The sequence below is a fragment of the Pavona decussata genome, unplaced genomic scaffold (genome assembly GCF_977016875.1).
Source record: "Pavona decussata unplaced genomic scaffold, jaPavDecu1.1 SCAFFOLD_276, whole genome shotgun sequence".
Lineage (NCBI taxonomy): Eukaryota > Metazoa > Cnidaria > Anthozoa > Scleractinia > Agariciidae > Pavona > Pavona decussata.
The window spans coordinates 116,472-143,758 of NW_028145678.1; the positions used below are offsets into that span (position 1 = coordinate 116,472).

Below are 27,287 nucleotides of genomic sequence, written 5' to 3' on the forward strand. Positions count from 1 at the left end.
AATAGTAGGAACAGGCAGCTTCCAGAAGAGACACATCCTAATACTCGGCCGTGCTAACAGACGGAATAAGGGTTATATAATAATAGAATTTTAAATATTTTACTGTTTGTTGGCTTTTTTCAAATACAAATTCCATATACAGTATTCAAGCATCTGTGAAGTGAATGCGTTTTTGGCAAATTACGTCAAACAAATTCTTAACCCGCATTCTTAACATTGTGCAGTGCATTGTTCCATGGTCAGCGGTTGGCACTCATTTACAGAAATAGTCCTCGGAGAAAACAGTGAAATGTCTCCATACTATGCAAACAATTTTGTTTATGCTTTGGTTGCTGAACGTATTCGTATTCTCGCTATTGAACTGCAACAAGCTTGCACACGAGGCTTAAGCCGCGGAATCTTTTCAGATGCAAATATATATTATCCAGCAATAACCTCTATTGCAAGCTAACTCTTGAATGATGCAAGGACCACTTGTACAAACAGTAGCAAAGTGTAGCCGGATCTTTGTGTAGATCAAGATCAGCAATGTTGAATGAAACGTAAAATCGAATGCAAGGCTGATCGGACAGCTAAAATAATTTTATTGTCCAATATTTCAGTTAGACAAAACTAACCTTCTTCAGTGGCTGCAAAAGGTTACAACTAATGAAATGCTGGAGTTGATAAGTTCCCATATCTCAACTTTTCATTAGTTGTAACCGTTTATTTCCAATTTTTACTTAGCTTTTCGCAGACCTGAACCCGTGAGGTTAGTTTTGTCTAACCGAAATATTGCACAATAAAATTATTTTAGCTGTCCGATCAGCCTTGCATTCGATTTTACGTTTTATTGCGAGCTAGCCCGATCCAGTTCAAAACGGAGAATACAAATACGGTCTATTACTTACTGACAAGACTGCGATCATAAAGAATCGATCACAAGACAACGCCTATGATGAGCCACGACAGCACAGCGCTAAAGCCAGCAATATTGAGATTGTTAGCAATCATCTTCCATAGTGCTGGTATTTTGCGAGCTTTAAGAACAACAGGGAGGATTGGGGAGAGGCTACGTTCAAATTCATGGCCAATACTATTAGAACAACACCCACACATTTTTTTAGCAGACGTTTCCTTTTTATTTGCACCTTTGCAATATGGTTTTACGAAGCGACTGTTACAGTTAGACACGTCATACCGTGGCCACCCAACAAAATTTTTTTTACAAAGTAAGCCAACTTGTAAAAAAAAGTTTGTTGGGTGGTCACGGTAAGGCGTGTCGCACTGTAAACCATTTTAATGGTTACAAAATGCTTGACTTAAAAAAAATCAGAAATTCTCACAGAATTTCTATCTATAGTTTTAGCAGTTTTAACACTGAATTACAACATATCTTTGCAATTTAATATTATCAATCTAATAAGGCTCCTCAAATAGCCACGTCATAAACTTTTAAAGTTTCATTCTTAACCTAGAATAACTGTAACGCATCCAGCTAATCAAGCGATAGTGAACGGTATGTAAGTCACAGTGAAGTGTCATCCTCTATAGCAGACCCATTTGGGACTGGCTCAGACAGCCAGTCAAGGACATGGGTCTGTTGACTAGGAAATAAAAGTAATAAGAAATATAACGGTAGGATGAACTCCACATTTGCACGAGACGGGAACTCTTATTAAAAAGTGAGAGGGGCACTTATCAGAAATTACCAAAGGAACCCTAGATGCTAGTAATTTTTTTAAACAAGAAGTACCAAGGCAAACAGAGGGCACCCTTATTTACGACTAAGGGCTTTATTGAAAACGTTCCAGCTCATGTTTGATATCTCTGACTTGTTTGTTTCCTTTAAGCCGGTTATAGTAGGTATGTTCCTTTTGAAACTAATTCCCTAAGATGTTATGATAGTTTTTTGAACCCTTGATGTTACAACAAGCACCACAATCACTTTCACACAGGAGTTCTCTCTGTAACGTTGACGCGTATTAGTCTGGTTTTAACTGCAAAATAAGAGCGCGTTAAGTTTAACTGGCGGTTCATAAGGAACTTGAAACATTCAGCTTGAGAAATTTTTAACACCAAAAGGCAACTGAACGGGTCGGGAAAATCGCGAGACGCTAAAGACTTGTTTGTGTAAAGGACGTTCCTTTGCTTAAACTTCCACAAGAATATTTAATCAAACTTTGTACGTTGCAATAATCTGTTCATGTTGTCCTTCAGCAGCATGGTTAAAAATATATAAAAACTGTCGGTTCAATTGAGGCCTTACACTGCTGTTTAAAAACTAAAAACTGAAATCCAAGCTTTCGCCGATCGATCCTGATGCCGTTGATCGGCGAAAGCTTGGATTTCAGTTTTTAGTTTTTAAACAGCAGTGTAAGGCCTCAATTGAACAGTTTTTATATATTTTTGTACGTTGCAATGCGTTTTTGTTAACTTCTTATGTAACTTCTTACTGAACAAAAACAACTTTTAACCTTTAACTGTAGCATGAAAAGCAATAAATAACATACACAAAATCATGAATACTTAGCACTGCTGGGTTTATAGTGCTACAAGTAAGGTTAAGGAATTAGCACAAACAAGTAAGACCCGCTAGGCTAGGGTCATTTCACCTAACTCCTCTATACAGTCTTATTATAGAGGGCAGCTAGATTTAACTCAACACAAATACAAAGGACAATGAATTGAATGACTGAAGTAAGTTTTGACTGATTCTCATTCACTGACCGCACCGCCCTGTATTTGTCTGTTATGCCTCGCTGGTTGGTGATTCTGTTATATCCCTCTTAACTGAGCCTATTTCAACAATTCTGAACGGATTATTTTTGCTAATACAGAAAAACAGCAGTATTTCTAGGAAGTACTAATGTTCAGCTTTCATTTAAATAGGCGAGAGTTCAGCAATACGTAACCTCATCTTAGTTCATTTTTTACCACTATTTTTTACTTTTTGTTTTCATATCAGCTCTGGCCACTCAAACAATCTCAAACTAATGCTTCTGGAGCTACTCCATTCTTCACTCAAAGGCAGCAATACAATTCCCAAATAACAGTTTCCTTTGATGGTTTGGATTGAGACTGTTCTACTATTAGAAAACGAAGCTGATTTAAGGATGGTGCCTACTAATATCAAAGTTATTTTGCGCGGTTTATGACTACATGGGAAAAGCAGATCTTAGAGAGGGCTATTGGAGATAATGAAGCAACAATAATTCTAAAACATGCCAAAATACAAAACAATGTATGGAATTTTGTTCCCAAATTGAAGCTTAATTATCTCTGAAAAATGTATGGTTGCCCCAAATTTTCTTTTTGGATTCCAATAACCCTTGCCAAGATCTGCTTTTCCCGCGTAGTGTTTTAGCAGGCACCACCGTTATGAAACCCGACTTTCTTGGACAATCACGAGATGTGAAGAATGTATGCGCAGTAGCAAAAGTAAGCACCGTCCTTAAGGCCAGTATGAATGCAACAGAATCACCAATATAGAGTGACTTTGAAGTACTACCTTCCTTAAGTGCTAGTAAATCTTTACTCAGTGAATGGAAGCCTCTCTTCATTGACTTCAGCAAACTGTGGTTCTGATGGCAAATCCTCTACTGGACTCAGCAATGATGCCTTTATTCCACTATCCTGTTGAGCAAAAAGACCAAATTTTTCAAAATGATTTTTCAATTCTATTAAAAGCCTGTCTGTTCATTTCCAAGGCATCTTAATTAGTGGTGGGGGGGGGGGGGGGGCAGGAATGCATACCACATAAATCCCTAAGGTGGACAACCCCAGGGAAAAAAGCCAAGGAGGCCAAAAACAACAGGGTAGAGACCTGTGGAATCCAAACTGGGAGAGGTGTGTCTAATGTGAGGTCAAGCTCAGAACAAGAGAAAAGATTGAGAGAGACAAGTGATACAGTGCACACTTCCTGATTACTCTACCCATCAAACCTGCTTTTTGCCCCTTTTTCAACAAGGTTACAACATTTCCTCCATTTCTTCCACTCCTTTCCATCCTGGGTATCTTGCTTGCCCCCTCTTTTCCCAACACCTCCCCCTTCTATTTCCCTGGGTTCTATCCCCCTAATTTATGTCTGTTTAGAGCTTCAAGCCTGGGTGGCTAAAAACTACAATTTTGAATACTCAATGATCTCTGGTAGCCAGGGTGACAATCCATTTGATCTGAACTCAAATATCCTTAAGTTTCAGCTTGTGTAGCAACCATTTCCTTAAGTTTTGCTTCCACACCAACTTTGCACAGCAAAACCTACATTGACACCTGCTACACAAGTAATTGAGCTATGTACCGTCTGTTCAACACGGGAGCAGCTCCTGATGTAGGCAATTCCTCTTCCTTGTGGGACGCCTACAGCAACACAGCGAAGTCCACCAGGAACAACATTTTTAGGGATGGTGAAGATCACCTGACCCCAGAGGAGCTCTGTGAAACCAAGAAACAAGCACCACATCCACTGATCCCAATCCATACCAGCCACATGGAATGCTGTATCAAAAAACTGCACTATGATGATCTAGGCAAGGTACAAAAAAAAAAAAAACAAAAAACAAAAAACAAAAAACAAAAAAAACACTAGTATGTTAAGAATAACAAGTTTCTTTTCCCATACATCATCAAACTGTAACAATAATAGCCGGTTTAAACACTTGAGAAAAACTCAACAAAAGGCAGAAATAGCCAGGCTTTAATGAAGTAACAGTACGAAAAAATGACTTCTAAGATATGCAAGGTTTTTCAAACTCAAACATCCAGTTTCAACTCAAGCAGGACTCCATCTGTGCTGACCACAAATTTTGATAAATTTGTGTTTCCTTGTTAACTACTTACTTATTTGTCGCAAGTTCATGATGCTGAAATACCAATTTTTATTTTGGACACACACCTAAACTCTGCACCTATTCGTGTGGACCATTCATACACTGATACAGCAATGGTGATGGCTTTGGTCAGAAGAATGCAACCAACACCTGAAGGATTTATATCTTTTATATATACCTCATTTTTATACTGCTTCTTTGGTGATAAAATAATTTTTTGTCAAATATTGTGAAATGTCAGCACACTCCTTACCCTACCCCCACATGGGGACAGGTGGGGTGGTGGTACAAGAAAATGCAAATGTTTCAAACTTAATTAACCCTTTAACCCCCAAGGCAAAACGACATTTTCTCCAGATCCAAGACTACAGACTCAATGTGCATGTATGATATACCATCTTAAAGCTACTCATGAATGTAGTTTATAACTGATATAATTATGAATGAGAAAAGTTATGGCTTTGAGATAAATGGCCTTAAAACGTAAAAATTTTAAAGTTCAAAAACGTCCCAATCCTTGTGTATATTAGGTATACCTCTAAACTATAGCTCATTTTGCAGCTCTCAACACGTTCATTAATGTGAGAGATGTACTAAGACCCACAACCTCTGGGGGAAAAAAGTTGAAAAGTTATGGGGGTGGTCAACATATCACATATGGGGGGGGGGTTAAGATTTTATCCTTTTAATGAGTAGATCTTCACAAGATCATCTCTGTGTCAAAAATTCATAGAAATCTGTCAAATATTGAAAGAGTTATGGAATTATGTGCCAATTGGCACTCTTGGGGGGTAAAGGGTTAACAATAATAATAGGCAAGACTGAAAAAATCCACATCAACAGCAATACCTGCATGACAGCTTGTCCAAGCCATATGATCAGGAAAACATAGTTTTTGTGGATTCCAGTGAACACATTTCTTTCCTGGAGCATTCGTGCATTGATTTCGTTAAACAGTTGCATAAACACAAATGTTGTGAACACGATAGAAGTGTGCTGGGTTGGCATGCAAAATGTGTCAGAATGGAAGCCATCTACAATGTCAAACAAATCATCCCCCTTGAAAATCAACAAAAACATAACAACCAGTTGGTAGATACTGTGACCAATCACATTGCGAAGCAAGGTACGGGAGATTAGAGGCTTGTGACGACCGTATGGTTTGTACTTAAGTAGGTCATCAATTGGGATATCTCTTGTTAAGGCAAAGCAGGCCAGTGTGTCCATAATCAGATTGATCCACAACAGTTGTGTAGCTACCAGAGGACTCCTCTAAAAAAATAACAGCAAACTCTAGTTAGGCAACTTGATGGCATGTTTTCATTTTTTATAACTGAAGGATAAGATAGGATTTCATCAGCATGTTAAGGCACCTACAGTGTATTTCAACAAGCATGATAGACACTCCACCCAGCCTAATCACAGAGGAACGTACACAGATCACTTGCCTCTCCTACAAATTCAGCATGATGAGGCAGACGAGACAAGGCCAGCAGAAATGGATCTGACCTGATACAAGGTGTTGAGTACAGCCACTATAAGCTAAACTAATTATTTTATTGGTTGGTAATTTAACTTGGATTCAAGCTCACAACCTGCAAACCATTTGGCAGGCTGGCAACTAACTGAGCTAGCCAGTCAGGGCAGGGTTTAAATGCCAAAAACTAATGTTAGGAAATGCAATTGATAGAAATTTGTTGACGAAAATATGTGTATGAAGAGAAATGTACAAAGTATATTCATTTGCGAAAAGTGCAAAAAGTGAAAAAAAGTTATGATTATGCAGCTAAATGTAATTTAGGCTAACTTAGACTAGTGCCAATGCTGGTCTGGGGTGTTTGGGCGGTCATGTGCATCTGGGGTCTCATACGGGGTTTTGCAGGGCTGACATGTAGCGTTCCAGCTCTGTGAGCATTGAATCTGCTTGTGGTATGCTTTTGATTTCCCTCCCCTCTGTTGTTCATGATACGTATGTGGGTTGGTAAGTATCTCCACTGATTCTATCAGTATGATGGTGACTGGGTGGTTGCCACTCTCAGGGTTGCCATGGAAACCTGCATGCTCTGCTTGTTGCTCGTATCTTGCCTGGCGCCATCTTCTCCTCTTAGGCACTTTCCCCAAGCTCATCTATTGGAGATGAGTTTAATTGTACAAATTATACCAGTATGTAATGTTGTGTAAGATCTATGAAAAACGAGTGAGTTGTTCTAATAAACTGTCTTGAACACCAAACAGTTGAGTTCACCGTCTATCAGCACAATACAAATTAATAACACAATCTTACCCCCACAATGCAAGCTCCAATTATAACCACAATGACAGCAACCCAGCACGCTGTGAACTGAAACTGCAAGAACTTTAGGATTGTGTGGTAAATATGGCGGCCCCACTTGATGGCATTTACAATGCTGCTAAAATCATCATTCAGGAGAACAACATCAGAGGCTTCCTTAGCAATATCTGTTCCTGCAACACCCTGCAAACGTTGGCATCAAAATGTGTTAGTGTCAGTAGTAACCTGAAGGACACAAAGACTTTCTTTTCAGGTTTTCAAGGAAATAATATTCATCAAAAATACCTAGTAACCATTTTGATTTATTGCTCATTCACACTGACTCATGTATGAAAGAAAAAATAATGTATTTGCCATCCTATCCTAAGCCCCAGCCAAATTATTTTTTTGCCTTGAGTAAATTTGAGAAATATTACCGAATGTTGGAAAAGCTAAAATAAAATGAGACAGGTCTTATTCATAAAGCTAACTATCAAGGCTTATTATGTTTTTTGGCACACATATTGTTGGAGAGAGCTTTCATTCCAAAATAAGGGAGCAAATTATTGGAGTCAATGAAGGTATGAAATCAAGGAAAAGTAGACGTAACTTACATAGCTTTCCACCCTGTGAACCAAGTGAAAGATATGGAAAAAACAACAACTAACCATTGTGAATCCCACATCAGCCATTCTTAGGACTGGTCCATCATTAGCCCCTGAACCTGTCACAGCTACAATCTCTCCAGCAGGTTTGATATGACTCTCTATCATACCCTTAACCAATGTGAACTTATCTGATGGCTTTGCTCGTGCAAGGACACAAAGCTTGGGCCACATGGCATTGAACCGTTCAGCATTAATCTAAAACAAACAAGAAAGTAAAAAAATATATATAATGAAATAATAATAATAATAATAATAATAATAATAATAATAATAATAATAATAATAATAATAAAACACAAGACAAGGGTAACCCTACAATCACAGAATGTTTATAGAAATAAATAAACTGCAAACTGCTCCAGAGCAAACTCTAGAGCAAATGAATAGGTAGAGTGGGGATGGGATGGCTGCCAAAAAGTATGCACTTTACTTTAAAATTCCCACTTTTAGAGAAAGGAGTACATACACAAAATACATCTTGTACTACAGGATACAATTTTGTGGATGTCCCAAACATGGCCTCTGTCAAAATATTTGGAGGGGTATTAGGACCACTGACTTTTATCATTATTTTGTTTAATTTGGAAAACCAGCAAATATTTTAATTTTGGTAATGAAATGGATATTAGGAGTTACAATTTAATCTATATCAAACTAACTATAGGTACTTAAAGCAGAATAAGCAGACTTAAATTATGAAGATTTATCGAAACAAATTTGTAAACAAATTTGTGATAGTTATATAAGATAAACGATAGACTGAGTAGATTCATCGTGTCTTTAAATTTTGACAACAAATGAACAAAACCAAGATCTCAAGTGACAGTTATATTTCGGGGTATAAACTATACCATCATCAGACTAAAAATGCATACAAAATTAGGAGCTTAAATAGTTACACAAGGTATACTCAAGAGAACAGGCACAGTTCCCTGCTGGATTTTAATCCTTTGTTACGTGATGGCGATTGGTGCTTGATGTGGAAGGCCTCTTTATATAATAGCAGATTCCAATTGTCGTCGTAATCTAACGTCGTGGTGTTATTCTGAACTACATTGATTGCATATTCGTTGTTGCCGGAAATAGTTGGTGTAGTGATGTTATTTAAAGTATCCAGTAAATTAAATAAATTATGGATAATGGTTAAATGTTCGCACGTGCGTAGATGTTTGTAAATTGCACTCTCTTTATCAGTTACAGGGTGTTCATGCGTTCGGGTGAAAAGAGTTCTGTCAGTTTTGCCTATGTATGATGACTGGCAGCCGGGACAACTCAATTTGTACACGACGTGCGATTTGCTTAAAAGTGGCACTTTGTCTTTGTTGTTGGTGTAGAAACACAGTTTTGTGGTTTTCTCGGGTACCGGTATTCTGATCTGGGTGTTTGGGTTGGATGAATCTACTCGGTCTATCGATTATCTTATTTGTCCTGAAATTATAATCAGGTTCTGGCTTTTGGAATAATATCCGAAATACTGATGAACAAGCATACAAGTTAGCCGTCACATTTGAAAGGCTTAGCAAGAAGTTACTGTCAGCGGAACTCGCTTTAAAGTTCCTGTACTGTTGCCACGAGGAAGATGTCCATCCTAAATTCACTCGCTGGAAGAATCTCAAGACGAAAGATAATAAAACGAAACATTGCTGCTACAGAAGAATCCTTTTCGACAAAATCAATCACAAAATCAGTCTCGTCAAGCAGTTAAAGAATGACACCATCTCTGCCGAACGCAACCTATCTCAAATACTGTGGATGAAAAGATTTATCATCAAACACGCTATCAGTAATTAAGTCAAGAAGAAAAAAAGATTCAGCTCCGCCACCAGAAGAAGTTCCAACAGCTCCTCTCCGAAAAACATCGCTGGAATGGGACCCAACCAAACCCAAACAAGCTTGTATTCAACCTAACTGATGTGGAACTAACCAACGATCAATATTCCGCTCTCCAGTTTGGGCTGAAACATGACATCGTGATCGCTCCTCGTGAGTCAGATTTGTTCGCCTCTGCGGAATCCGTCTGGGAACAATTAACTCGTAACAGCTTACTAAAGAATAATTTTCACTCAATCGAACGCGCCAAAAACGCCATCCGTGCCTTGACTTTTAACATCCTAGACTTTGATCACAAGCGTATATCGCAAGACAACAAGCAGATAAAAGTCTTCAAGAAGCTAGTGTACAAACCACCACTGCTATTTTAAAACCAGATAAAGGAGGTGTAGTCCTGATCTGCAAAGATGACTATATGAAATCAATGAACAGTCTGTTTTCTGATCATAGAAAGTTTAAAACCATCAACAATAATCCAACCCATCATCGCCTTACCACCATCCAACGATATCTCTGCACCCTTGTTAAAGGTGGCGAACTGGACAAAGACACGTACAAGAAAATCCACCCACGGAATGCTAGACCCGCTCGTGCTCATGGCCTTCCGAAGATCCACAAACCGTTTGATAGCTTACCAAAGTTCCGCCCTAAAATCGACACCACGGACAACACACACTACTCAGTCAGTAAATACATAAGCAAACTCTTGCAGCCACTCACCCAGAATGAATTCACTTTAAAGGATACTTTTGATGCAGCCAATCGCATCAAATCAATGCCTCCAGATCTGTTTAATTAAGGCTACAAGATTGTCTCCTTCGATGTGGAATCGCTTTTCACGAACGTTTGTCTCCAACGGACTTTCAATATTATTTTGGACAGAATCTTCAATAAGAAACTGAACGACACAAACCTCAAGAAATCTAGGCTTCGGAAGCTAATTTTTGACACCTGCACCAAAACTATGTTCTTGTGCAACAACAAATTATTTGAACAAACTGATGGAGTCAGCATGGGTGGCTCTCTTGGTCCAGTATTGGCTAACATTATTATGACGGAGTTTAAACAGACAGTCATCAAACAACTCATTGACCGAAAACTGATAACATTCTATTGTAGATATGTTGATGATACGCTACTCCTAATTAAACCTGACATGATCAATGTAATCTTAGACCACTTTCATAAGTCTGACAAGAACATACGCTTCACTTACAACTTGTTTGAAAACACCACCCTGCACTTTCTGGATATTAACATCTCACCCAATGGCATTGGAATCTACCGTAAAGACACCTTCACTGGTCAATACACCAACTTTGACAGCTTCATTCCTTGGCGTCAGAAAATTTCCTGGATTAGAGCACTGGTCGACCACATCCATAGAATATGCTCACCCAATATGGTTAAATTAGAATTAAAACAACTAAAAAAGATCACCTCGTGGAACAACTTTCCATCACACATTGCTCACTCGCTTATTCGCCGCTTCTCATCTAATGCCCTCAACAAGAACCACACAACGGACAACAACACAAAGACAAGGATGAGCCTGTCACCATTTGGCTTTCTATTCCCTATATTGACGAGAAAACGTCACAACTTCTTCGTTCCTTTAAACGAAAGCTGTGGAGATGCTTAAAAAACCCAAACACCCAGATCAGAATACGCGAGAAAACCACAAAACTGCGTTTCTACACCAACAACAAAGACAAAGTGCCACTTTTAAGCAAATCGCACGTCGTGTACAAATTTAGTTGTCCTGGCTGCCAGTCATCATACTGTTACATAGGCAAAACTAACAGAACTCTTTTCACCCGAACGCGTGAACACGCTGTAACTGATAAAGCGAGTGCGATTTACAAACATCTTCGCACGTGCAAACATTTAACCATTATCCATAATTTATTTAATTTACCGATACTTTAAATAACATCACTACACCAACTATTTCCGGCAACAATGAATATGCAATCAATGTAGTTCAGAATAACACCACGACGTTAGATTACGACGACAATTGGAATCTGCTATTATATAAAGAGGCCTTTCACATCAAGCGCCAATCGCCATCACGTAACAAAGGATTAAAATCCAGCAGGGAACTGTGCCTGTTCTCTTGAGTATACCTTGTGTAACTATTTAAGCTTTATTTGAGAAAGTCTCTGGACTAAAGCTAAATGTCACAAAAACTGAGGCAATGTGGATTGGATCTCTTCGGAAGTGTGAAGAAGAACTTGGAGTTAAGTGGCAGAAGTGTGTGAAATTTTTAGGAATTTTTATTACTTGTGACATACAACTTCTTGTCGAGAAAAATTTTAAACAGAGATTAAAGAAAGTTAAAAATACATTGAATCTTTGGAAGTGGAGAGGCTTATCACTTCATGGTAAAGTAAATATCATTAAGACATTGTTACTCCCAAAAATGATCTCCGTCCAAAGTTATTAAGGAATTCAACACAATGGTATTCTAGTTTTTATGGAATGGGAATGATAAAGTCACTCGTCGGGTAACGGACGCACCCTATGAATTGGGTGGTCTTAAAATGATTGATTACGAGAATATGATTGAGGCATTGAGGTTAAGTTGGTTAAAGCGGATAGTTGATGTAGACTGTACCGGCTTTTGGAAGTCCTACCTAAGACTCCTTCTAACTAACCAAGGTGGATTTTTCCTTATTGAATGTAACTATGATGTGAAGAAACTAAATATTTCTTCACCTTTTTACTATGAACTATTACTGTGGTGGTCAGAGCTAAGAGACATTGGTGATCCGGTTAATAATCACAGATACATCATCTGGAACAACAAAGAAATTTTGATTGAGCGGAAAAGCGTGTTTTATAGACAGTATTTTGATCATGGTATTAAATACACAAAAGACAAAAGACAGGGATTAACAAAGTCTAATTTCCTGACATGGACAGGTCTAAGACAATCAATTCCACAAAAGTTACGCACATCAACTTCACCTAATTTTAAGGTGGGTTCTTAATTTGGAAACGTTTCAATGCCGCGATTGTTACAGCTATTTGATAAAACATGTATATGAAAGGCCTAGGAAATGGGTGAGGTTGGGTGAAGATTTTGATTTGGGAGATGACCAAATTTCTGACGTCTACCTGCTACCGATAGGAGTTGCAAATGAACATTATATACGCTCCTTTCAATATAAGGTTTTAAATTATTTTTTTTGTACACAAATGATATACTTATAAAATAGGCTACGTTTTAGCCCTCAACTGCTGTTTTTGCCATGAGAAACTCAAAACTCTAAGTCATATCTAATTTAGTTGCTCTTTTTCAAACTCCTTTTGGAACGAGGTTATTGCTAACATTTTAAATAAGCTTTGTGGGTGCAGATGTCTCGTTGCATCAAGTTGTTATTGGATTTCTAAAGGAGGAGATGGATCTGGTTAATTATATAATTATTCTAGGTAAAAACTTTCTGTGGACCTGTAGGTGTAGGAACATAAACCCTTCTTTCATCCACTTTAAGAGAATTTTGCTTGACAAAGACGAAACGGAAAAATACATAGCTTTTAAACAAACAAAAATGAATATGTTCAACAAAAAATGGAAACCATTTGAGGACCTTATTTTATTTTAGGCAGTTAAATTTTTCCATCCTTATTGTGTAACATTAACTTACCGACCAATTATGTAATTGTACTTTTCGGTGTCAAGCCAAGAATTTTAATCTATCAATGTTATATATATACAATCTGTCACAAGCATCAACCGTAGATAGTAGTCTTCGGGTAAAAATATACTAATCACAATTGAAGACAACCAGTGTTTTCTTTAAAGCCTATAATTCGGCTGCATTGAACAGCCTTCATCAGGGCTAAAACAACGGTTACAAATCCGTGCCATTACTATTTTAAAGATAACTGTATACAAAAGTATGCGTGAACTAACGCCTGTAAATGTGCGCGTGCGATAACAACTATAAACTGAAGCGTTCTAGCGTCTTGCACGCCTATTTTGGACCCAAAAAAAATCATCCGTATTCAAACCATACGGGCTCAAAGTATTGAGCCTGTATGCCCATTGTCCCTCCTTGTCTCTCAGATCTTCTATCTTGTTGACTCTGTCAATTAACTGTATTTTCATATCATGCAATCCATTGTGTCCGTCACTCCAAAAATGCCTATACAACAAATCATCTTGATCTCGCTGAGCCTGATCTAAATTTCTGTGGCGCCTCATTCTAGATTTATGATTATTAAATCTCGTTCTAAATTTTGTGGTAGTAGATCCAACATACTGAAGTTTACAAATCTTACATGTCAACAAATAAACTACATTTGACGAGTTACAATTAAAATTATAGTTAATAGAATATTCCCTTGCAAAATCAGTGCGCTTAAAACAACTGCTTTCATCTAAATAGTCACATACTTCACATCTAGTTGATCCACATTTATGTGTACCACATTCTCCACCCTCTCGCTGTCCGCCTTTTACTCTCGCATGAACTAGATAGTCCGCCAAACATTTAGGTCTCCTGAAAGCTATCATAGGAACATCAGCTATGGCTTCTTTGCATCTGTCAGATGACTGAATGACTGGATGTACGTCTATTAAAATCCCTCCGATGTTCCACAATCCTGGATGGTATGTAACAGTGAATGGCACCCGTTTATTCCTTTGTCGTTGTTTGTCCCGTAACACCCCTGACCTCGTTATCCTCCTCGCCCTAGCTACTTGACCCTTCACGAACTTCCTCTTATATCCTCGATTCACCAGAAAAGTGATAAGATCTGTTGCTCTTTTCTCAAAATCGCATTGCTGTGAACAAATTCGCCTTAAACGCATGGCCTGAGCAAAAGGTATGCCCTCTTTCCACGCCTTTGGATGACAAGAACTAAAGTGCAAATACTGATGACTGTCAGTTGGTTTAACGAACAAATCCGTCTCCAGCCGTCCATCATTCATCACTCTTACATCATCATTCATCACTCTAACGTCTTAAAACTCAATTTCACTCATGGACCATTTAGAAGTAAACTTGATGGTATCATGCGCATTATTCAGATAATCAAGAAACACCTTAAGCTTTTCCTCGCCTTCCGTCCATATGATAAAGATATCGTCTATATATCTCCACCAAGTATGAGGTCTAAACTCTGCTTCCCGCAATAAACGACTCTCCAGTTAATCCATGAAAATATTTGCATATGACGGTGCCATCCTTGTCCCTATTGCAGTCCCCAATTTCTGAACGTAGTGCTGTCCGTTAAATTCAAAATTGTTACTTTTTAACACCATATCTGCAAAGGCGACCACGTGAAGCGATCCTTCCCACTCTCCACGTTGTAAATCCTGAGAATTGGAAAGTGCCTCCCTTATTGCTTCCAGGCCTTCATTGTGGGGAATATGGGGGTAAAGTCCAACAATGTCGATCGTGCATAATATGACATTGTTCGGTAGCCCGCGTACCTCACCAAGCTTTCTTAAGAAGTCATTAGTGTCCTTAATGTAGGACTCTATTTCAGGCACTAAAGGTCTTAAATGATGATCCACAAACTGAGATATTTTCTCAGTGGGTGCATGATATGAAAATACAGTTAATTGACAGAGTCAACAAGATAGAAAATCTGAGAGACAAGGAAGGACAATGAGCATACAGGCAGGCTTTTAGCCAGGCGGCCGTCCAAAGGACGGCCACTTCTCAGAAATGGGAGATTTTCGACGGCCTGTTTTGGGCGGCCATTTACGAACTTCTGTGCTTAATGTAACAAAACATTGTCTATAAATTAATAAAACTTACATTCCTTTTTGCTCTCAAGAGTTGTTTTAGTGTTGCTGTCATATTTTTCTTCTATATTAACACTTTTTTTTAGCGAGTTTCCTTTCTGTTTTGATAAAATGAATCAAAGTTGAGCGAAGCGATTTCACAGGCAAAGCCGCTGTTCAGTGATATTGGCTTACCAAGTCGTCTCCAGGCTACTTTGCCGGCTGCTATAAATAAATACGCGCGTTGGTGATTAGTTATGAGGATATACGTCTTGTCTACGCCGGATTCCAATTGAAGACGTCCACTACGAGGCAGCTAGAGTAACTTTCAACCATCAACTGCAAAGAATATAAAATCCAAATAACGCACAATTTAGGCCCATAAGCAGTTCAACAGTTTAGGCCTTATATTGGTTTATTAAACTGACTTACAGTTGTAATTGAGTAGATTTGTTTTCTTCGAAAAGGTCTTAGGCTTTGCACTACCAATTGTCTGAATGTAAATGATGACTACACAACACATAAATTTAAGTTCTTTACTGAAAATAATAAAAGATGTTGCATTTCTGAGAATTTGGGAGACTGGCACTTGTAGACCAGAATGCAGTTCGACCAACAAAGCCACGCATATCTGTTCTTTCGTGTAAATCATGGCTTGACAACTTCAAATTTCAATCACTCTTCATAACAACTGGAGCTCCTTTCCCAAATATAATTCAATCTTAAACAAGGTAAGTTGAGGAAAGGATAGATTAGTAAAATTATCAAGGAAAAACAGCGGTTTAATAGGTAAATTGAAAGACGTTTACAGCTGTCAGAATCGCGGAAATCACATCTAAGAGGCTTCAATTTTTCAAAATTTTCTGGGAGAGCATGCCCTCAGACCCCCCTACCAGCATGGCGCCTGCGGCACCATGCTATGAAGGCCCACATAAAATTTGGACTCCCACTTTCAAAATCCTGGCTAAAAGCCTGCATACAGGCTCAATACTTTGAGCCCGTATGGTTTGAATACGGATGATTTTTTTTGGGTCCAAAATAGGCGCGCAAGACGCTAGAACGCTTCAGTTTATAGTTGTTATCGCACGCGCACATTTACAGGCGTTAGTTCACGCGTACTTTTGTATACAGTTATCTTTAAAATAGTATGGCACGGATTTGTCACCGTTGTTTTAGCCCTGATGAAGGCTGTTCAATGCAGCCGAAATATAGGCTTTAAAGAAAACACTGGTTGTCTTCAATTGTGATTAGTATATTTTTACCCAAAGACTACTATCTACAGTTGATGCTTGTGACAGATTATATATATAAATCAACATAAATGAAGGTACACAAATTGATGGTCCTGTGTAAGTCACCTATATTTCGGCCAGATAAACCGGCCCTCATCAGGGTGAATGGCCGTAAAGCGCATTACACGCCACTAACGTACAAGTTACAATTTAAATTTAAAGCGGTAGCGTACAAGCGCGCTACGTAAATTAACGACTCAAACTGTAAATTAAGCAGCTTAGGCGCGCTAAAAGCAAGAGCGTGCGCAGAAAATACAACATGGCTTTATGAGAGACTGACCATTTAGTTTTTACGCTTTCGCGTACACCGGTTTTGGCTATAAAAGAAATCACTTTCATTGAGTCCATGGGGCTTTAGGCATTTAAGCCTGTATGCCCACTGTCCTTCTTTGTCAAGAAGATCCTTTTCATTGGCCACCTTGTCTATAAGTTGCGCGCTTACATCATCAAGACCATTGTGGCCTGGGCTATTAAAGTGTTGATAAATAAGATCGTCTCTTAATTTCTCATTAACTAGGAGTCTACTATGTGCTCTAATGCGACCTTTATGATTATTGAAACGCAAACGGAACTTAGTACTCGTTGATCCTACGTACTGAATGCCACACACTTTACAATTTAACAAATAGATAACATTATTAGAGTTACAATTAAGCTCGTAATCTATTGTATAGGTCTTTTTAGTGGTGTTTGATGCGAAACTGCTCCCAGTGGTGAGATGCGTGCAGACCTGACAGCGTCTTTCCCCACATCTGACGGTTCCTGGTGGCTGGCACCCTCGAGAACGTGCTGGTTTTAGTCTCGCGTGAACAAGATAGTCTCCTAGACTTTTGGGCCTCCGGAATGCCACCATGGGTACATCCTGCACTGCTTTCCAACATTTGTCAGAGCAGTGCAGAAGTGGTTGAAGGTCTCTCAGGATACCGCCAATATTAGGTAGATTGGAATGGTATGTCACCACCATAGGAAGTCACGTGTTGTTAATTGCCGGAGGGCGTGGTGTTAATGCCTCTTCCCTAGTTTTGGATGTAGCTTTCCTTATCTGTTCCCGCACAAATCTTTCTTGATATCCTCTTGCCACCAAACTTTTTCTGAGTTCATCGGATCTTTTATTGAAGGCTGCCTCTGTAGAGCAGATTCGTCTTAATCTTAGTGCTTGAGCATATGGAATGCCTTGTTTGCACCCCCTGGGATGACAAGAAGTGTGAAAGAGATACTGATGTTTATCTGTCGGCTTTGTATAAAGGTCCGTCTCAATCTTGCCTTGGTTATTGATAACTTGAACATCCAAATAGTTTACTTTCTCTTTAGACCAACTCCACGTAAATTTGATGGTCGCATGCGCTTCATTCATGTAGTTCAGAAATTCGATGAGTTCCTGTTCACTACCTGTCCACATCATGAAGACGTCATCAATATACCTCAACCATAGATATAGTTTGATCCTTGGCTCAGAAATTAGTGTTCTTTCTAGTCTGTCCATAAACAGATTTGCATAGGCAGGCGCCATTTTAGTACCAATTGCCGTCCCCAGGATTTGCAAATAGTGGTTGCCATTAAACTCAAAGTTGTTGTTCTTAAGAACCAACTCTGCCAAGTCAACAATTAGACTAGTAGGTATTTCCTGATTCAGTCTACCATTTAACGCGTGTCTTATAGCAGCTAAGCCCTCATCGTGAGGTATGTGAGGGTATAAACCCACCACATCGATTGAAACCATAATCGCACCTTCTGGGAGTCTGTCAATGTCGCCAAGTTTATGAGGGCAATCATTCGTGTCTTTGACATATGATGGGATAGAAGCTACCAATGGTTTAAGGTGATAATCTACGAATTCTGAAATCTTTTCTGTCAGTGTATTACAACCCGAGATAACTGGTCGGCCCGGGCAGCCCTTCTTATGCAGCTTTGGCAGCAAATAAAACCTTCCTGCTTTCCCCGTACTATTTACTAACAAATAGTACAGAGCACTGTCACTTATACTTCCCTCTTCATGTGCCCGTTGAACCCTATTGTTAACCATTTTAATCATATCAGTATTTGGATCTTTATCCAATGTCACATAAACCCCCACATCACTTAGCTGACGTATAGCTTCATTGATATACCTTGCCCTGTCCATTAACACTACAGCTGATCCTTTGTCTGCTTGTTTAATTACGATGTCATCGTATTTTCTTAAATTCTCAAGGGCTTGCTGTTCTTCCCTTGTTAAATTCCTATAAATTTTTGCTGTAAGGTTGTTCTCAAAGATCTTTTACAAGTTACAATTTAAATTTAAAGCGGTAGCGTACATGCGCGCTATGTAAATTAACGACTCAAACTGTAAATTAAGCAACTTACGCGCGCTAAAAGCAAGAGCGCGCGCAGAAAATACAATATGGCTTTATAAGAGACTGACCATTTAGTTTTTACGCTTTCGCGTAGACTGGTTTTGGCTATAAAAGAAATCACTTTCATTGAGTCCATGGGGCTTTAGGCATTTAAGCCTGTATGCCCACTGTATTGCTTATAATTGTATTACTTATAATTGAGAAATGTTCGGGACTAAATTGTAATATCTAAGGTTTTTTTAAGTGTTAATAAAGTTGTTAAAAAAAAACTATTTAAGCTCCTAATTTTGTATGCATTTTTAGTCTGATGATGGTATAGTTTACACCGAAATATAGCTGTCACTTGAGATCTTGGTTTTGTTCATTTGTTGTCAAAATTTAAAGACACGAATCTACTCGGTCTATTGTTTATCTTATATGTCCTGAAATTATCATCAGGTTCTGGCTTTTGTGATAGTTACCTTTCTGTCAGGGTCTCTGATGTATTTATTGAACTCTTCACCATCATACATGAGGCTTTCCTCGTTTGGTTTGATGATGCCACATTTGACTGCCACTGACCTAGCAGTAATGGCGTTATCTTCAGTCACCATACGCACAGTAATCCCAGCCTTCTGACACTTCCATATTGCATCAGGCACCTGGAAAAACAGCATAATTTATTAATTACAGAACATACCAAAATCATCTCAAGTTTCCTTGCTTAATCTAGAACAAGGTGGGCTGATCTAAAACCAATCCATTTAAATAGAAGGCAGATTAAAAAAGGAAGACTTTCTGGATCGAAAGGTACAATTTTTGTCTGAAGCAACAGGGCATAGAGACAAGGCTTAAAATGTATTGCTAACAAAAGACATCATTACAAACAATTTCCACCTAGAACCTGCCAATATTAGGATATGCTATAACATCAAAAGCACTGTACATGGTCTCTAACTGGATCTTCTATGCCAACGATTCCCTGGAGTGTCAAGTTTTCCAGGATCTCACTCTCTTCATTCCTGTCCAATATTCTTTCCACATCTGAAAGAGACAAGAAAATTCAAGAAATACATTTTCACATCAGTTAGGTTGAATACAAAAAATTATTTGTTGTTTGTTTCTCAAAAATTTTTAAAATATGCAATCATGGGGTATATGTAACCGTATGTATAGTTCAATGTTATGTTTTAAACATTTGTGTTGTCTGTATATTAAATGTTAAATTTGTGTTATATCAAGGCTCTATTCAAACTAGCTATGCTAAACTGGATGATCCTGTAAAAATATTGATTTAAATAAATAAATAAATAAATAAATAAATAAATAAATAAATAAGAAAACTAGAGTAGACACTCTTTTAAATGCCTAACCAAAATTTCAAGGAAAATGGTCTCCTAGGAGCAGTGATCACCTGCCATAGGTAATAAATATTGCCTGAAGTAATACCACTATAAAACAGTGTCAAGGAATTAAGTGGTAAAATAGATAGGTGGTGACTTACGATAATCAGTTATTAGGATGACCACTTGGGAATGTATAATAGTTGTTGATTGTCCATTTTTTATCAACCTTTTCTGGTCTTAAGAATACTGATTAACAATCTAATTATTCTTCTGTCCCCTGATCTTACCATCAGATGAGATATCCTTTGTGGTAAGACATAGTAAATGTAACCCCTCATTGTTCTGCCATGGTTCAATCACGTCCCTTGAAAGATTTTCCATATGTTCCTTAGTTAATTCCATTGGCTCCCCTGAGGTCCCCACAATAGAGGTGCACAGTTTCAGCAGCACATCAGCAGCTCCCTTGGAATAAACCTTGAATCGTCCCTCTCCATCATTTACGATAGTTGTCATGCACCTGCGATCAGGAGTGAACTCAAACACCTTGATTAACTTGTCTTCAGGAAAGTCATCTCTCCATGTCTGGTAATACTCTCCCAACTCAAATAGATACTGCAACAGAGCAGCATCTATCCTATTTCCACCCTGTTTTGGGATGTTATCTTTACCGTCCTCCTACAAAAGAATCAACACACAATGTTAGATATACATTAGAGACTGATTAAAAACTCATTCAAGCCTTTCATCAACTATCCCAAGTATTTTTTAATTATTTCAAACCCTGTGTTCAATATACATTACAGCTTAAATTATGAAAGCTAGCAAAAACTGAAAAAGAAAACTCTTTGTGACACTGGCATAAATTAAAGAGTTATATTTTGTCTTGTCTTCCTCTACTGTTTTTCTCTGCACATCTTCTACCTTCTTGAAGGCTATTGCAATTCTATGCTAGCCCATTACCACCCGTTAACACTACCAAAAATGTTCAGCCTGACAGTGGTCATATTACATAAACTTTGTTTGAATAAATTAGTTCAAACAGAAAACAAATACTAATATGAAAGAGATCATTGGTCATAATAATAATACTAATACTAATACTAATAATAATAATAATAATAATAATAATAATAATAATAATAATAATAATAATAATAATAATAATAATAATAATAATAATAATAATAATAAAACACAAGGCAAGGTTAATCCTACAATCACAGAATGTTAATAGAAATAAATAAACTGCAAACTGCTCCAGAGCAAACTCTAGAGCAAATGAATAGGTAGAGTGGGAATGGGATGGCTGCCAAAAGGTATGCACTTTACTTAGAAATTCCCACGATTAGAGAAAGGAGTACATACACAAAGTACATCTTGTACTACAGGATACAATTTTGTGGATGTCCCGAACATGGCCTCTGTCAAAATATTTGGAGGGGAATTAGGACCACTGACTTTTATCATTATTTTGTTTAATTTGGAAAACCAGCAAATATTTTAATTTTGGTAATGAAATGGATATTAGGAGTTACAATTTAATCTATATCAAACTAACTATAGGTACTTAAAGCAGAATAAGCAGGCTTAAATTATGAAGATTTATCAAAACAAATTTGTAAACAAATTTGTGATAGTTATATAAGATAAACGATAGACTGAGTAGATTCATCGTGTCTTTAAATTTTGAAAACAAACGAACAAAACCAAGATCTCAAGTGACAGTTATATTTCGGTATAAACCATACCATCATCAGACTAAAAATGCATACAAAATTAGGAGCTTAAATAGTTACACAAGGTATACTCAAGAGAACAGGCACAGTTCCCTGCTGGATTTTAATCCGTTGTTAAGTAATGGCAATTGGCGCTTGATGTGGAAGGCCTCTTTATATAATAGCAGATTCCAATTGTCGTCGTAATCTAACGCCGTGGTGTTATTCTCAACCACATTTCATATTCGTTGTTGCTGGAAAAAGTTGGTGTAGTGATGTTATTTAAAGTATCCGGTAAATTAAGGTGGCTGAACACAGTATGATAATGATAATGATAATGATAATGATAATGATGATGATAATGATAATAATAATACAATATAATAACAGTACAATAATGATAGTATCAAGATCTTGCAAGAGAAATTCAAAGAATGTGAGGCATGAGGTCAAAGGTGATTCCGGTGGTAGTGGGAGCATTGGGATCAGTACCATTGAGGTTGAAGGACAATCTGAGGGTCATTGATGTGGGCATTTCTGTTAAACTGATCCAGAAACGTGCATTGTTGGGGTTGACAAGGACCCTTAGGAAGGTATTGGAAATTTAATAAAGGGCGTGTCTTGGTCTCCCGAGACAACTTGTTGTTGCCCGGAGCCAATGAAGAAACCCAGCTTCAACATTCTTAGCTGTGTGAATTCACAATAACAATACTACTACTCATGGTTTTAGATAATATTCATATCCCCTCCAAGGGAGGGCTGGGATAGGGGACAAATTCCAGGAAAAGAATAGGGGGGAGAGGGATTAAATTAGCTTTTAGACGGTCTGAGTTACTGACAGAGTCAGTTGAAAACACAGAAAGTCACATCTATTAAATATATTATTGTGTATTCTATGAGAAAACTCTCCAAGAAAGCTATTCCTGAATTACACCTGAAGAAATAAAATAATATCACTGAAAATCATTTGCAGTAAAAATTAAGGTGATTCCACTGAATTGCATTGCGCATCCTTGCTGCGAATAATTTTTCGCGTCATTTAGCGTGCGCACGCACAACATTGCGGGATTTCTTTGAGGTTAAGCTTGGCAAGAAAATAAATGGTCCTTTTCTTCTAAACGAGCACGGTGACCCCCATTTTTTATTCAACGAAATTAAAGAAAATACGACTCTCTAAGCCGATATCCCAGTTTCAATTATTTTTCATTATTCAATTTTGAAAAATTGTTGTGGAATCACTACTATGATCAATTTTGGATGTTTCGCGGGAAGTGTACAACAGCTTGAATGTCCCCTATTATGCTATGGGATTAATTTATTTAGCCACTTTATGGCGTTTTACTACAAAGTTACAGTACCATTATAAGAAAAATGCTAGTATTTCATTGTCAGTACTAACTTTCTGGAAGTAGTGGGCACTTCTCGCTGAAGACTAGCTCTGTTAATATTGAGGTCACATGCCTAGAAAATAGTGAGATACTACAGCCCTCCAAGGTGAAAACAAGCACGGTGACCCCCTCTTTTTATTTTTCTGATGAACTAGATGTACTTAACATCTGAAGAGATTTTCAAAAAATTCTCATTACAAACGTTCTTTCGATGGAATCACCTTAAACAGTTTTCCGACATAATCAGTTAGACCACTCTCACGAAGTTCACTTTGACCGTATTATAACTACCTTATTAAAGGAAATTAACAATGCACTTTATTAGCACGATTTTACAAAATTCGCGTTAATTTAATGTATCTTGAATTAATGTTGATGTAAATTTAATGCACGCTATTTTAAAACATTGTTATTTTAAAGCACCTTTATTTCATGACAAAACCTTATTACTTCATGACTCCTCTATTGGATCTTCAGGGTCACTATCTTTTGAATTGATAGGGTCTAGTAAGGCTTCAAAACCAAATTTTCGGCTTAAAAAAAAACTTAGAAACACCCGTGCACTTGTCTTGGAAAGTTTTATTGATGTAAGCCAAAACGCAGTTTGGCATTCAGAAATGTAAAGTACGAGTTTGCAGAATTATGAAAATCGCAGTAAATAAAGCAAGTTGCTTATCAAAAAATTTGTGTTGATTTTATGCATGTGAACCAAACTTTTGAAAAATTCATGTTAATTTGTGTAACATAAATTTTCTTCACATTGTCAATGTGTTTTGCTAATTTCCTATAAGGTAATAATATTTTTAAAGCCTGTTTGTTTAGTCTTACTTTGTTTAAGCTATGGTAGAATTGGAATAACAAAGATCTATATTAATTAAGCTAAGTTGAATAATTGAACATTTTAAGATAAATATTCACAATAATTTTTAGAAGTTACCTTGTCACAAAAATTAACATTAACACTTAACAGATAACTATATTTACTACTAAAACTTAGGCAGTTTCTGCCTCTCAAGCCCTTGAACTATGCAATGACAATGGATGCCTAAAGAATATTCTAGAGAATAACAATGCATGCATAATTTCATCTCTTTTTTCCGTATCATGTAAAAGGGCTAGTTTCTTAAGCTATAATTCAGAAAAAAAAAAACCAGCAAATAATCCGCGATAACTTTTCAAAAGTAACACAGATCGACGCATTCAAAATGTTTTGCAGAATGTGTGAGATAGGAATTGGCATAAAAAAAAAGGATGAAACCCTTCAACAAAAGGGCAAAATGCCAATATCATCCTAAAAGGGAGTTCAAAAACACAAGAGCCACAAAAATCATAAATAACACCCACTGAGGCACAAAATGATAGAACTGTAAGAACAATGCTTCATTCCTCATGTAGTTCTTCAAAATTAGCCATATGATATTTGGGATACTGCAAATCCTTTTGTACCTTGCAGAATACTAAAATAAAATAAAATAATATGTAAAGTTTGATCAAAACATACCAGAATTTGTGAAAAATAACTTGTGTTGATGGAAATGGCCTTGCACAGATCAGTGAAGAGTATTTTTGGAATACTGTTTTTGTACTGCTGTGGTTCTCCTTCATACAGCTGTTCACCAAGGTAGCTCTTTGCCACCACCATGCGGTTCTGAGTCAGCACTCCTGTCTTGTTACAGCAAATGTTTGTTATGTTACCCATCGTTTCTAACATGTCAACATGTCGTACTAAAGCCTTGTCATGGTACATTTTGCGGACACAGAAGGCCAGCGATGTAGATATCACCAGGGATAGTGCTTCTGGGACAGCAATGATGAGAACAACGATGCCAATGATCAATGCTCTTATGTACTCATTGACATGGCTTGGATGAAAGCCTAATCCTAGTGTTGAGAAAGTATCAACACTGAAGCGGATGATTATAACAACAATAGCAACCACTGCCACAAACACACTTATACGGCCAAGCGCAACTTGAGTCTTGTTAATCTTCCCCTGCAGCAAAGCATGGTCTTCCTTGTGTTCGAAGGTAATGGCATCTTCATCAACATCATCTGGTTGGTCAGGGAATGCTGGTTTAAATGAAACAATCGAGGGTGAGGTAGGAGACGGAGCTGTAGTCCTGTGCAACTGGGTGTTAGCTCCCACAGCCATCACTATCATCTTACCACTTCCATCCACGACATGAGTGCCGGCAAACACCAGCGAGTGCATTTCCTTGGGTAGCATCATTGTTTGGCCTGTTAAAGCTGACTCATTAACAACAAGGCCGTTCTGATGCACAATGATTCCATCAGCAGGGATAAGAGTTCCGACATCAAGCTGACACAGGTCTCCTACAATGACATCCTTGGATAAGATTTCTGATGTCTTCCCACTGCGGATGACGTTCACTTTGCGCTCTCTGTTGATTTTGGAATGTAAGCTACGGAAGTCAGTTTCTTTCAGATAGTCACTGAAAGCTATCAACAGAATCATGACCACCACAGTGCTGATGATGCCAATTCCCTCATACATAGCTACAACAAAGGTGTCATGGCCTTCACACTTCTCAGGATAAACTGCACCCAGAATAACAGAAATCAAGGCTCCAATAAACAGCACCAATATCACCCAATCTCTCATGGCACATAAAAGGTAACTCAAGATATGTTTACGTGGATTTAGAGGAATGAAGTTGCTTCCAAAGATTTCTTGCCTGTGTCTTATAGCCTCATGTATACCAATTATTCCCTTGGTGGACGAGGTGTGAAGCTCGTGTATGACGTTATTAACACTTCCAAACTTTTCAATAATAGCTTCGTAACCCCTTTTGTCACTCAGTACATCAACCAGCTTTTCCTTCGGGGCGTTCCTGAGGTCAGGGAGAAACCTCGCGTCTACCTTGTCAGCCATGTTGGAAAAAGACCGTTGAACGTGCTAGAATCTAAATGGTGAACGAAAATCACAAGCACAGCGTTGAATAAAGAAATGCTCTCTCTACGACTATACCTAGTTTAGGGCTCGGCGACAATAGGCTTAATATATATAATAGGACTATTGTCTTCGAAGGTTGATCTGTTGGGGCTGATCACCTGATACAAAAGAAATAGAAAGAAACAATGAAAGCAAATTTAAAAATGATTTGTGACGCTCTAGCTATTTCAGCTTAATTTATGCGAGGCAAAAGAATTAATTTTCAGCTTTATAAGCTTTTGCAGACAACGCCTCGTGGGCGACTTGACTGTTTTGTAAACACATCATGTATCAGTAACGACAAAAAATTAACAAGATTGTTGTCAGAGAAAGGATTTACAACCTCAAAAATCTAATACTTGGCTCATACAGCTGAATGACCCTTAAAATCGTCGCCAAACTGTTAAACACTCACGAACTCTGACGAAGCAATAGAACGAAACTTGCAACAGTAAAGCTCGGTTGGTGGTTACTGATAATAAATTACAAAGACTTATAAAAGGAGTTTTAATGACTTACCTTAATTTCTTGGATTTAGTTGGACCGTTTTCAACACACACAAGACAGCGTGGCAGTACTTATTCAAGAGCTCTCGTTGTTTTCCCGAAAATTCGTTCGCGCCCTCCTGCCCGGCCCCTTCCAAAAAAGCCGAGGAGAGACTAGGTACTAACATGTTTGCGTTTCTTCCCGTCGTTTCTTCAGCTTCAGGCAAAATTTATGGGAAAAAAATGACGAGTCCGATATATTGCACGTTTGGTTTACCAATGCTGAAAACATACTTGTTTTAAGATTAAGATCATTTTTTTTTAAGGCGTTTCATATCTTGCTTGCGTGACAACAAACTCTGACGTGACAGATCATTTTTTCTTGTTTATATGCAAATCACGCAATATACTCATCTGATACTCAAGGATGTTCTTTATGTACCCAGGAAACCAGATACAGTGTATACCATGTTTT

At 37.9% G+C, this 27,287-nt stretch overlaps 1 protein-coding gene across 3 annotated transcripts; it reads right to left on the reverse strand.

Moving 5' to 3' along the window:
• Positions 1 to 1,097: 1,097 nt before the first annotated feature.
• On the reverse strand, positions 1,098 to 26,999 carry LOC146455394 (plasma membrane calcium-transporting ATPase 1-like). Of its 3 annotated transcripts, none has more exons than XM_085094346.1 (10): positions 26,847 to 26,998; positions 24,876 to 26,298; positions 20,559 to 20,946; positions 19,872 to 19,969; positions 19,408 to 19,587; positions 7,749 to 7,943; positions 7,093 to 7,284; positions 5,658 to 6,080; positions 4,280 to 4,504; positions 1,098 to 3,615 (listed from the first exon to the last, which is right to left on the reverse strand). In XM_085094346.1, exons 2-10 carry the CDS (start codon positions 26,265 to 26,267, stop codon positions 3,514 to 3,516), a joined length of 3,195 nt encoding a protein of 1,064 aa, XP_084950472.1. In that variant the 5' UTR covers positions 26,268 to 26,298; positions 26,847 to 26,998; the 3' UTR covers positions 1,098 to 3,513. The 3 variants fall into 3 exon arrangements, with proteins under 3 accessions (XP_084950472.1, XP_084950473.1, XP_084950474.1); XM_085094347.1 differs by having other exon boundaries at positions 24,876 to 26,446; positions 26,847 to 26,958; XM_085094348.1 differs by lacking the exons at positions 1,098 to 3,615; positions 4,280 to 4,504 and adding an exon at positions 4,532 to 5,130 and having other exon boundaries at positions 5,613 to 6,080; positions 26,847 to 26,999.
• Positions 27,000 to 27,287: the final 288 nt, after the last annotated feature.